At 44.0% G+C, this 13,887-nt stretch overlaps 1 protein-coding gene across 1 annotated transcript in view; it reads left to right on the top strand.

The window, feature by feature from the left end:
- HSD11B2 (hydroxysteroid 11-beta dehydrogenase 2) overlaps nucleotides 1–11,791 on the top strand; it is a 109,652-nt gene extending 97,861 nt beyond the window's left edge. The window contains exons 4-5 of the mRNA XM_077288192.1: nucleotides 5,524–5,661; nucleotides 8,871–11,791. Coding sequence (XP_077144307.1) covers nucleotides 5,524–5,661; nucleotides 8,871–9,223 — 491 coding nt within the window. The 3' untranslated portion in view covers nucleotides 9,224–11,791. The remainder of the gene's footprint in view (nucleotides 1–5,523; nucleotides 5,662–8,870) is intronic.
- Nucleotides 11,792–13,887: the final 2,096 nt, after the last annotated feature.

The following is a 13,887-nucleotide window of genomic DNA, read 5'->3' as shown; positions in this document are numbered from 1 at the left end:
TGGAAGGAGAGGGGTAGGCTGTTTATTCACGACGGTAAGCTGTGTCGGAGGAGCATTGACCCACGCACTCATGAATTGGTATGGCAGATCGTGGTCCCAAGACAAGATGTGCCAATGGTCCTGGGAGCGTTCCACGATGGGGCAGGACACTTCGGATGGAGGAAGCTGGAGAGGCTGCTCCGATGGAGGTTCTACTGGATTGGTATGAAGAAAGCCATCGAGAAGTGGTGCCAAGAGTGTGGCCCATGTAGCCTACGCCGGAAGGATCGTGACAGCCAGCGGGCTCCCTTGCAGCCCATCATCACCAAACGGCCGCACGAGTAGGTCGCGCTGGATCACGTGAAGCTAACACCCAGCCGGTCGGGCTATATCTACGCTCTCACCATCGTGGACCACTACTCCAGATTCCTGGTAGTCGTGCCGGTCAAAGATCTAACAGCTAGAACGTCCGCCAAGACCTTCCAGCAGTACTTCTGTCGACCCCATGGGTACCCGGAGAAGGTACTGACCGATCAGGGGCCAGCATTTGAAGCAGAAGTGTTTCAGGAGTTCTGCAATCTGTTTGGATGTAAGAAGATCAGAACCACGCCATACCATCCACAAACCAACGGAATGTGCGAGAAGACCAACGGAATGTGCGAGAAGATGAACCAGGTGGTGATTGACTTGCTGAAGACCTTACCTGTGGAGGAACGGAACTTGTGGCCCACAAAGTTACCAGACTTGGTGGATATGTACAACCACATCCCAGTAAACTCCACCAACTGCACTCCAGCATACCTGATGCGAGGGAGGTCTAGCAAGTTACCTGTTGATCTGGACATGGGGGTCCTGACCCCCGAAGATATCTCGCCAGAAGCGGACTGGGATACAGAGAGGCAGCAAAGGTACCGCAAAGTACAAGAATGTGTGGAAAGAAGTCTCGCCCAAGCCCGACAAAAACAAGAAAGGGATTACAACCAGCATGCTCCTGCGACTCCCTTGTCACCCGGGGAGCAGGTACTCAAACGGAAGCGAAGACTACACAAGCTTGATGATCAATGGGAAGCGGAACCATATACCATCCTGCCATCTAATTTCGACAATACAAAGGTCTGCCTCATCAGTAAAGATGGAGGGGAACCTCAACGGCAATATCCAGAGACCACCTTAAGATATGCCCTGACAAGCTGAGAGATGGGGAGACAGCCCCCGGGATGTCCTCGCCCATGGAAGAGGAGAAGATGATACACACTGTTCTTGGCGATTTTCCCCAGTCTTGGACTCAAATAAACCAGGCCATTATGGTACCTGTCCTAACATTTCGCCAACTGACACCGCCAGAACTAGATGTGGAGCCAGGTCATCCGGACCAGCAACCACAGCGAATCCCACCGGAGGATGCCATGCCAACCGCTGAACCGGCAAGCCCTCCCTCTGCTATCGGTGAATCTGCCATACCCATCGGTAGTAGCAGCAGCCCTGAGAGCTCTAGTCTGCCAGTGCTACCCAGACTCACTAGAAATGTAGCTAGAAGACAGTGCACTACACCAGCGGTAGCAAGTATAGCGGGTCCTGTTAGGCCAATAGCAACCCCTGCACTGCGGATGTCTACACGCAGCACCAAGAATCAAACTCCAGTTCGCTATAAAACTTGGAGATGCTAAGCTGTTATTTGGTTGAAAATGTTCTTGTAAATCTTTGTTACAGGTTTAAAAATGGCCAATGGAGTGATGGACAGTGAATTGCTCCAAAACTTTCACGGGGACCCCTTTGTTTACCCGGGGTCCCTGCTGTTCAAGGTTGCACCTATTGAACTGGGAGTCATGAACTGTGCATGACCAAACTTTTGCAACGTTCAAGCGTCCTCACCTCCCATAAAGGGAAGCACTGTTATATATTTACTTTTTCATAGCATTTACTTGTTTATAGTGTTTCAAAAATTTGGTGTGTTTTCTAATAACATGTAATGTTGTTCTTCTTTTCCCAGTCCGGGAGTACTGGATTTAACCGGGGGGGAGTGCAGCGCCCCAGAGTCCTGGTCGTTGCAGTAATGTCTCTCTGCCACTAAGGGGAGTGATGGTACGTCTGATTGCACTAAAGGAGTTCACCTGACCAGGTATCGCAGACACACACTACACTCCACACTCCGGCCACCAGGGGGGGTGGTTCTATCTATTAGGCCACTCCTCACACTCTGGTAAAACTGGGGGTTGGACAGGAAGTTAGGGAGAAAGGAGCAAGGGAGAGCTCGAGAGAGAGGACCTGTCAGGGTTGGGATCCTGACAGCGGCCTAGGACAGACAGAACGTTATGGAGCCGTGCTTGAGTCTTATAGCGGCAGGCTCCTAAGAAAGAACACGAAGCGGAGTATATTGCGGAGAAGTGAGAAGCGAGATCACAGCACAGAGGAGATAGAACCAGAAGGAGTCGTGCCCTTAAGACTGTGGCAACATCCTTCTGAGGCGCGTAGCCGGTGGCCGGAGCACCGAGGAAGTAAGAGACTCTACGTATTACTTCAAACAGCGGCAGGACAGTTAACTATAGGTTAGCTGTCTCACCTAAATCACCTAACGAAGACAAAGGAGGCAATTGTGGGAGAGGGGCGTCTCTAGGGTCCAAGAATAACTCCAGGCCTACCCCGTCATACGGGTGCGTCCTAGCCATATCATCTGGGGGACAGAGAAAGAGAACATCAGAACAGATACGACAGTTGTGAGGACTATCCTGTGGTGCTCAGCAGGGAGGTACTACAACACAGAGGCGCTAGAAGGTAGGCACTGATTTCCACCTGCAAAGGGAACTCTGGATGTGCCTTCAGACCGGCCGGTCTCAGCCAGCCCTGTTAGCAGTGCTCTGGATTGCGGATCCTGAAGCCTTCAGTAAAGAGGTAAAGAGACTGCAACCCTGTGTCCTCGTTATTCATCGCACCTTGCACCATGCACCATCATCACACCTTTCATTGGACGCCCCTTAGCAGGGTCATGGACCGGGTCTAGCCATCGTGACAACCCCAGGACTGAGACTGAGAGGCCCGGTATTGAGTACCCCGAGGCCCTGTGTCTGGGGGCGCTCCACATGCAGATGTTTTATGAGGTTTGGACTGGCACACGGTAGCAGGTAAATTCCCTGGTAGGCCCCTGTACATGAGTGGGCCTCCCACCCTTCCAGATGAGCAGTGCTTGGCACAATCCTTGATTTATTATGTACAGGCAATGGTGGCATCTCAGAATTCAGCTAACAAACTAGCCAGTTTTACTATATAAACTTGTGAATGTGGGTAATATGTCCATGTAGCTGAACACTTCCTGGAGTGTGTGTAGCTCCCCTCCTAATGTCAAAGGGAATAGCATGTGACCAAACCTTTAAAGGGAACCTGTCACCACGTTTTTGGAAGATGGGATAAAAATAGCGTTAAATAGGGGCAGAGGTGGGCGTTACATTAGTGTGTTTGTTATGCGTTTATTACCCACCTAAGTTGCCGAAATACCTTTGCAAAGTCTCCGTTTTCGCCTGTCAATCAGGCTGGTCTGGTCAGATGGGCGTGGTGTCTTCCCCCAGATCTTGTTTAGTTTTCCGTTGGTGGCGTAGTGGTGTGCGCATGCCCAAGGTCCCGAATCCTCTGCCAGGGGATTTCAAAGAGCGCGGTGTCCGTTATTGCATTGGTGATCGGTGGGCGCGGCCATCTTCCTTTGGCCGCGCGTGTGCAGAAGCGGCGCTCTGCTTGCCGCGGCGCTCTGCTGGCCGCGGCTTCAGGAAAATGGCCGCCGCGATATCCATCTGCGCACGCGCGGCATCCCGCGGCCATTTTCCTGATGCCGCGGCCAGCAGAGCGCCGCTTCTGCGCACGCGCGGCCAAAGGAAGATGGCCGCGCCCACCGATCACCAATGCAATAACGGACACCGCGCTCTTTGAAATCCCCTGGCAGAGGATTCGGGACCTTGGGTATGCGCACACCACTACGCCACCAACGGAAAACTACGCAAAATCTGGGGGAAGACAACGCCCATCTGACCAGACCAGCCTGATTGACAGGCGAAAACGGAGACTTTGCAAAGGTATTTCGGCAACTTAGGTGGGTAATAAACGCATAACAAACACACTAATGTAACGCCCACCTCTGCCCCTATTTAACGCTATTTTTATTCCATCTTCCAAAAACATGGTGACAGGTTCCCTTTAATAAAACAGACTGCATATGGTATATGCATGTGATATGTAGAGGGGGGGGGAGTTAGCATTTTCACCAAAGGTAAAGGGGGGAGGGTGTGTGTGTGTGTGTGTGTGTGTGTGTGTGTGTGTGTGTGTGTGTGTGTTCTTAAATATCCTAACTCGTGTGGCAAGGCTAGTAAAAGGGTCATGCATTACAACTAGCCATACATTGTTTCTTTGTATGTGAGAGATTTGATGGCTGCAAGTCGAATACTCAGCTCGATCAAGAATTTCCATAAGCTTAGGCTTCTTTCACACTTGCGTCGTGTGACGTCCGGCGCAATGTGTCGTCTTGGGTAAAAAACACATCCTGCAAATGTGCCCGCAGGATGCGTTTTTTGCCCATGGACTTGTATTGCTGATGGATCGCGACGTATGGCCATACGTCGCGTCCGTCGTGCACTGGATGCGTCGTGTTTTGGCGGACCGGCTGCACGAAAAAACGTTCAAGGGAATGTTTTTTTTTTTCTATGTCGCATCCACCATTTCCTACCGCGCATGTGCGGCCGGAACTCCGCCCCCTCCTCCCCGGACTTTAGAATGGGCAGCGGATGCGTTGAAAAACTGCGTCCGCTGCCCACGTCGTGCCGAATTTTCACAACGTGCGTCGGTACGTAGCGCCGACGCTTAGCGACGGACCCGTACCGACGCAAGTGTGAAAGAAGCCTTAGAGGGAGCGGCAGCTAGAAACCAGCCTCATTCACTGATGAATGAGAGGATCAGGCAATTGAATTCCAACACCCTACATCCTCAAGCCTAATCTGTAGGAGACAGATAAGACTATACTCATTAAATGTAGTCATTACCACCAAAAGTTGCAGGTTTCAGTTTCCTTTTATCTTGTGTTTGGGGGGCCTTGGCTCTAAAGGGTTGCCAAAGAGTCCTGTTCCTACAAGTGGTGACACCCCAAAGAGCCAGCTTTCTTCCTCTAATAGAGCTAATTTTAATATCCCCTTTTCCAGGAAGAATTACCCTACCCATAAGTCTCCTTATACTAGATCGTGGTCTCCACAAAGAAACTTTTTAAACCACTGATAGATGGTCATTGCACAGACCAAAATGCATTTAGAAGTCAAAATCCTAATTCCATTGAGTCAGTTCCATAATTTGAAACCTGTCTTTCTTTATGGAGCTTTGTTCTAGAAGTCACTGAGATTGAGAAAAGTCTCATTAATGTTTTTTTTCTGTATGTATGAAATGAGCAGAATGGTTTTGGGTGGATTTCTCTATTTAAGCTAAACCTCTGACACCAAGTGTTTGTATCAATCACCAGATAACCTGTATAATTAAGATAATGTACTAAAAATGTTACTGTCCCTTTTTTTTTTTTAGGTGACCACTCATTTCCATTTTTGGCTGCATATGGTTCCTCAAAAGCTGCTCTGAATCGAGTCATGGACACATTCCGTCATGAACTGCTGCCCTGGGGAGTAAACGTCAGCGTGATACAGCCAGGGTCCTACAGAACAGGTATGTACAATTTGGGTTGCATGTGCTAAATACAATTCCAAAATCATGAAATAACTGCATTGATTGTCCGACGTAGACAATAGTTTCTTCTTATGCTATTGGTTTGGCGATGTGGACACTTATTTGTCTACCTTGGAAGGAAATTGACAAGGCACCCTGCATTAGCTCCTTTTATACAACTGCAGAAATGCTAAAAACTGGTTCTCTGCACACCAGGTCAGCTCACGAAAGGACAAAAATTAAAAAAATATACCAGAGAAAGAAAAAGCCTTATCAACAGTCAGGTTACAAATGCATTAGCCAGATGCAGCAGACCCCCATGATAAAGGCGGGGGCAGCACATGTGCAAAATACTGAAGAAACAACCACTCACAAACCTACAAATTCATGGAGGGGATGACTACCTATTAAAAAATGCATACAAACGAGGCTTGCATAGGCCGCCAGACACACAGATACATGTGATGCAGTGTCTGGCTTACAGCCTATTAATGACTTTCTCCTTTTCTCTGCACACCACCCAGCCGACAGCCCATGCTTACCAATTTGCAGCCAATGTTCATCACAAGCCCATGTCGTTTCCCATCTCTTCCTTGCAGTATCTCTTTAATGGTTTATCCCAGTATTCTGGCCCTAACCGAATAAAAATAACTAGTTGCCATTCCCTGTACAGCCTGGTGGGTGGGAACACTACTGAGATGAACACAATACCATAGTCATTTGTTCTCTGGTACGTGAAGGTCTTAAAAGCCAGACCCCACCTTTTTATAGAGAGGTGGCATATCTTTGTAATATGGAAAATTACTTTTAATGGGAACCTGACATAAAAAAAATAACACTAATAACCTTTGGATATGGGGTTAATGGTGTTCTAAAGCTGTGCATCCATCGCACTAAAAGCTACCGAGAGGAAATTTAACTTTATTCTTCCAGCTTCCAGTCATAGGTGCGGCTTCAATCACCACTCGGTATAAAGTGAGCGCTGGCTGTAGCCTGGCACTGATTGATGCCAGCTCTGCACTGGTGAGCCAGCTGTCAGTCTGTGCTGGAGGCATGCTTAGTCACTGCTCAGAATGTACTGAGTGGTGACTGAAAGTCGGAGGCTGCTGAGAGGAATAATATTAATTTCTTCCCAGTAGCTGGGCTCTCAATACAGTGGTTGCACTGCTTCAGAATGCTATGAACCCCCACATCTCCAAGTTAATATTGTTTTGACATGAAAGGTGCTTTTTAAAACTTGTCCTCCATTTTTTCCTAATTTTTCTTGTGTAAATTTATTGTACCTTTTTTAAAATGAACCTGTAGAACTTCAGCCCTTTTTCTGCCTTACAACAATTCCTATGCCCACATTTGGTTTATCATGAGCCATGAGGACTATATGAAGGTGAACATCCCCATCATGATGGGTCCTGTAGCTTTTTATTTTCTACATTATATTTTTGTTTTCAGCGATCTGTGTATTTATGTTGAACTCCTAATAAACAATGGTCCAGACACTTTAATTAGGCTGGTAGACCGCAATATCCGCAGATGTACTGAGCAATATAAGGTGAAATGTCCTCTCCACAGAGCCCTCAATAATTAAGCCTGGGTAATAAAATACTTACAAAAATATTTCTTCAGTTAATTTTTTTTGTAACACGATTACTGGCAGCAGTAGATGGGAACAGATGGTTTTCTGTCCCTTTTAAAACTTCCCTCTTCCAATAAAAGCACTTGTTGTACCTTTTTACCACTTGATGCTCATTTTGCTTTCCACATTTCTGGGCTGGTTAATCTAATAGCAGTAAAATTGGTTAAACAATTTACTATATGAATTGACAATAACTTGGTCATTTCATATTTTCACTATGTCCTACAATAACATGATTTCGCTGCCATAGGGTAAAGTAACCTAACGAGCCGCACATCCAACGGGGTCATTGCAAAAAGATTAACCCAATAAGATTGACTTTGAGTGAATCATACCTAAACATTATGCGTGAACCATTGACTGACTGTAAGGACAGAGACAACATGAAATCTGTAGACAAGTTGTGTAAACTTGAACACTGACTTAATCCAAAATTGCTATTTATTTAATGTTATAGCTTTCCTGATATAATTACAAAAATAAAATAATAATAAAAAAAAAAAAATATATATATATATATATATATATATATATATATATATATATATATATATATATATATATATATATATTATATTAGTAGAGAACAAACAGTAGGGACTTTTTAATTTACTTCCTATTTGACATTTTGTTAGCATATCCCAGTAAGCACTGGTATTCTCAAACAAGAGGTCATCAGTGTCACCCGTTTCAGGGGCTGAGGTAGTCGCATGCGCTGGTTGTTAATTCTGATGTATGATTACACTCATTGTGTAATAGTCTTGTTAATACACATAGCTTGTGAGGGAGTGCACTGTCTATGATTGGCAACTGAGTGCACAGTCAGTGCGTATTGTAAGGAGATACTGTAGATGGGTTATCGGGGAGAAAAGAGGGCACCACCACTCCAGAAAGTGAGGTCTCGCCTGAACAGGCACTCCTGTGTCGGAGAGTCGGCTGACATATATAATATGTATTAAAATACAAAACCCGGCACTCAACTTAATGGTGTGTGGAAACAAACAGATTTATTGCGTCCCAAATCCAACAAAAACGTTTCGGTCTCACAACGGGACCTTCATCAGTAACGTAATTTGGGATAATGTCAGGGGAAGGTGACTGTATGACCTGTCAGGAAGATGAGTCGATATAATGTATGTCACCACATACAGCGGTGGACGCCGCGATGATAAGCCCATACACAGGCTGAATACCATTCTCCCACTATTGGGGAGTCCACATTATATCGACTCATCTTCCTGACAGGTCATACAGTCACCTTCCCCTGACATTATCCCAAATTACGTTACTGATGAAGGTCCCGTTGTGAGACCGAAACGTTTTTGTTGGATTTGGGACGCAATAAATCTGTTTGTTTCCACACACCATTAAGTTGAGTGCCGGGTTTTGTATTTTAATTGATTACGGTTTGGGAACCTACCCGTGCACCATATTCGGTTGTGCACACGGCTATCTAACCATATATAATATGTATGGCCGGATTTATATTACCATATATTTTTAATTGCTCATGTGACCCGTATGTTTTACTTGCATATTGTTTTCCACTTTATCATCTGTCTGTAATTATTTCTAGGTGCTCATGACAACACAGCCTACAGGGAAAATCAGCATAAAAAGCTGCTGGCCGGTCTTCCAAGTGAATTGCTCCTGGAGTATGGAGAAGAATATATCTGTGAAACCCAAAACAAGTTTTTGAGTTATGGAAATACAGCAAGCTCTGACTTCAGCCCTGTGTTGGACAGTATCACAGATGCCGTTCTGTCCGAGAGCCCAAAAGTGATATACTATGCTGGCAAACATACTTGGCTATTGTATTTCATTGGACTTTACTTGCCGCACAGTATCAGTGACAACTTTTTCAAACGTATATTTCTAAAGAATAGGTGTGTGCCAAGAGCCCTTCAAAAGCAGAAGAACAACGAATAAGCACCTCCATAAACCACTTTTATAAATTTGTGAAGGATTTCTCTGGGAACCGATATGGTGACATTCCATCAAGCACCTTCTATACAGAATAGGCCATTTCCTTCTAAGCTGATGTCCTACTTAAGGAACTCCTGGCTAATTTGCACAATATTGTAGGAAAGAAGAAAAGGCAATGGAAATGTCTTTGCCATATCTGCATGATGAAAAGTACTTGGTAACTAAAAAGGTTGTAAACTTTTGCAGTGAAACTGGCCTTTGCTGCCTTTGTCGTGCTAATCATTCCAGTTAAACTTTCCACCATTTAATCATTATTTTTTTCAGCACTCTGCCTTTTCACTGTTCTAAAATTATTCTGGCTTCATCAATACTATATTTATTTATTTCTAGACATCTGGATTGACCAGTGATTAAAACTGGTCCGCACTTAAAAGGGTATCTTCAAATGTTCTCTTAAGCAGATCTACAGTCTCCTCACTTCCAGGGTGCTTTGGGCATGAGTGCACCTCCTTGAGTGACTGTTCTGCTTACTAGCTTTATTCTGCTATAACACATTAACAGTTTGTTAGGGCTTGTTCAGAGTCTACACTGTTATCACTATATGTAGATATAATGATAAGTAACTTTTAACAAGCACACTGCTCTTTAAAGTGAGAGCTGTGATTTAGGACTGCTCTAGAAACTGCTGATGCTGGATGGCATGTTAGGAGTTAACTCCACTCGTGGAATATAACAACTGATTATACAAAGCTAAGCTATGTGGGGGAAAAAGCTCTACACAATAGAAGATAAAAGCTCTATCGCAAAAATGACAGCAGATACAAAAAGCAAGTCAATAGCAAATTTGATTATTTTCATGCTGTCTAACTAAAGCAATATACTAGCATGTGAATATTCATTTAATATCTGAAAAACTATCTTTCAGCAGAGAATTCTTCTGACTTGACCAGTAATAATCTACATTTGGCCTCAAAGAAGCATATAATTTCTATGGTAGATGTACGACGAACCAGCTGTTGGATACCTCCAGCAAATGTTGTCATCTTGGAGAATCCAAAATTGGACTAGAAAAATCCAACTTGCCCATTAAATCCCTCAAATGTTAAAACATTCCTAAAACCTTCATGAACAAAAGGCAATTGATGACATTCTTACCAAACAAGCAAATGAAATTGCCATCTTTCTCTACTGTTTTAAAAGGTGTGTTCATCTAGTTTTTGCTGTGTTCTCAAAGTGGAACCTCTCCAATCAAAACTCGTGGTTTTTAAACTCCTTGTGGTTTTCGGAGAGTTTTTGCTTAAGAAAAAAAAAAAATCAGCAAAAAAGACCTGGTTTGTTAGTCCAAGTTATTTCTTGTTTAAACACATCAATCAATGGATCATTTTCAAGTGCTTGTTTAATTTAAAAAAAAACAAAAAACCTCTAGATCAGATTGGATCAGGTTTATATGATTTAGCTATGCCAGATCTGCACTATAAAACTATCTTTTAAGTAATCGCTATATACAGTAATTGTTACTTTATATATTTAAATCTAAAGAAAAAGTGAGTTTGGTTTTAATTGCAAGTGTCCAAAGTCTTAAGTGTCTTCACAAAATTGTCGGTAGGTTATAGAACTTCTACATTCAACTCCCATGTGGACTTTATGTAACATTTCTCGTAAAGAGATTTCCATGTATCCCGCTATGGAAAATGGGTAGACTATGGATGCCAGAGAAGTTTCTGAAAAGTGGTTACATCGACCCAGCGTTCAATGTTGCTCCTTCTTACCTCCGTGGTGCTGGACACACCAGTGGGACTTTGCACTTATCAGTATCCGTGTTGTGCTCTCATGGTTTTCTGGTCAAATTTAGTTGGCAACCAACTAGTCCAACACCCATAAAGAGAAGGAACTTTACAGCCATGAAATAATTTCCATTTGAGCTTGTTCAGTTTGGAAGAATGTGCCAAATACTCTTATTTTCAGGTACAACATCACTCATCTTGGAGTAAATAAGAAAATTGAAGTGGAAAAATCCTAATCTGCTCCCAACATTTTTTTTTACCCACGAGAGTTGATGTTGGTGTACCTACCAGCAGCCATAATTGTTGTAGTATACAGACTACAATCATGAGCAGAATGGACTGTAGAGGACTGTAGTTTTCATCACCTTACATCCTTTATATAATTTTTTTTTTTTTTGTCTTTGAATATTTTGGATTATTCCTAACCATAAAATTGAACGTTTTGTTACGAGATTAAGTGATTATCTATTTAGTACAATTATCAATCAAATCAGCAGATCAGATAATTTTTATTATGATTTGGTTTCATGCAGTAGTTCTGGGCTATGCAATCCTATAATAATCTGTTTACTATTGTATTATAAAGGCCCCGTCTCACACAGCGACGCTGCAGCGATACAGACAACGATGCTGATCGCTGCAGCGTCGCTGTGTGGTCGCTGTGTGGTCGCTGGGGAGCTGTCACACAGACAGCTCTCTCCAGCGACCAACGATCAGGGGAACGACTTCAGCATCGTTGAAACTGTCTTCAACGATGCCGAAGTCCCCCTGCAGCACCCGGGTAACCAGGGTAAACATCGGGTTACTAAGCGCAGGGCCGCGCTTAGTAACCCGATGTTTACCCTGGTTACCAGCGTAAATGTAAAAAAAAAACAAACAGTACATACTCACCATCTGTTGCCCGTCAGGTCCCTTGCCGTCCGCTTCATGCTCTGACTGAGCCGCCGTACAGTGAGAGCAGAGCGCAGCAGTGACGTCACTGCTGTGCTCTCACTTTACAGCGGCTCAGTCAGAGCAGGAAGCAGACGCCAAGGGACCTGACGGGCAACAGATGGTGAGTATGTACTGTTTGTTTTTTTTTACATTTACGCTGGTAACCAGGGTAAACATCGGGTTACTAAGCGCGGCCCTGCGCTTAGTAACCCGATGTTTACCCTGGTTACCAGTGAAGACATCGCTGGATCCGTGTCACACACACCGATTCAGCGATGTCAGCGGGACCTCAACGATCAAAAAAAGGTCCAGGCCATTCTGACACGACCAGCGATCTCGCAGCAGGGGCCTGATCGCTGGTACGTGTCACACATAGCGAGATCGCTACTGAGGTCGCTGTTGCGTCACAAAACTTGTGACTCAGCAGCGATCTCGCTAGCGATCTCGCTATGTGAGACGGGGCCTTTACTATTGTGATAGATTACTTTTCAGTGAAATCAATGCAGTAAATATGTCAGAACAATTCATCCTTCCCTATCAAACTGTTAATCTTTTAGTGTGTAACATGATCCCATAATGTCATGTATACCTTTTTACTGATGCTGAAAAATCAGATTTAATTAACAAATGAGGCATAGGTGCTTTGATAGATTCAAAGCACTTCCCAAGTTTCTGCCTCCCTGACTTTATTCACCACCTAGCCGCATCTTCTGCTGCCTGACTCTTGGCATCTTTATTGTGTAGCCAAGCAGAGGAAGAAGGCCTTTGGGTGAGGAACAAAACCAGAAACTTGAAGTGCTTATACCTAATTTTCTCACTAACACAGCATTTTTTTTATTTTTGTCATTCAGGCATGAATTTAAATTCTATGCTTCACCTTCAATAAAGTTGGAGAAACTGTTCTTAGTCAGTGGTCACATCATTGAGACAACCACTTCTGCAGGGACTTAAAGGGAATCTGTTTGAGGAGTCATTCTGTGCAGACAAAGTCCTGCCGCTCAGTTCTTCATGGCAGGGCCAATCCTTCATATAAATCGTCCCACCTGCTTGTTTTCCATCCATCTCCTCTCTTCTCTGGCTCTGAGAAGTCAGAGCTGTCAATCAAAGAGGAGATTGGGGGGAGGGGGAAAACATATAGAAATGCTTGGCTGTGCCATGGAGCACTGAGCGGAGGGACTTTGTCAGCGCAGAATGACTCTCTTCAAACAGAGTCCCTTCTTTAAGAGGCCAGTGTTGCTTAATCCTATCTGGACATCCTTCTTTCATTCTTTATACTTTATGGGATTTCTGTGGTTGTCTGAATGTTTGCAAAAAAGCCAGATATGTTAATCGATCAAGGTAGAGAGTTTATCGAATGTCTGTCTAGGTCCAACTATTGCTCCAGTGCATCAGAACGATAAAGATAATGTGTAAATAGTCCAAGTTTTGTAAACCTATTCAGACTATTGTCTCAGTGGTCACAGACTGCAAGGAAACGTTGTGTGTAGGGTAGATGTAAGACAGGCGACAGAAACATCGGCTTCTCCTTCCAGGTAACCCACAGATCACACAAGATGTAGAGGCGACCAGATCACAAAATGACATTTTATTCTGAGTTACTATGGTATAATAATCAGTTTTCTATATTGTGTACTCTCTCGTCTACCGGCACCGTATCGGCACTACTGCATGAAACCCCACACTACAAAATGTTTGGTTATAAATCCTACTTCTATGTACAATCATTCTGTTATAGCACTTATTATTCTGCTTTATGAATATTGAGATTATTTCTCCAAATCATTGCAATGACTGTAAAATTGCTTGCCTAGTTTCTAATGAATAAAGGTTTATATTTTTTCACGAATTTAGTTTTTAAATCTGTTTAAGGATCAGGGGCTATCATGGCCATTACTGACTGGCCACCAACTCTAGCCCCTTTACCCCCAAGGGTGGTTTGCACGTTAATGA

Source organism: Ranitomeya variabilis, chromosome 2, assembly GCF_051348905.1.
Source record: "Ranitomeya variabilis isolate aRanVar5 chromosome 2, aRanVar5.hap1, whole genome shotgun sequence".
NCBI classification, from domain to species: domain Eukaryota; kingdom Metazoa; phylum Chordata; class Amphibia; order Anura; family Dendrobatidae; genus Ranitomeya; species Ranitomeya variabilis.
The sequence above is the reverse complement of the archived record's forward strand: the minus strand, read 5'-3'. Positions and strand labels throughout refer to the sequence as shown.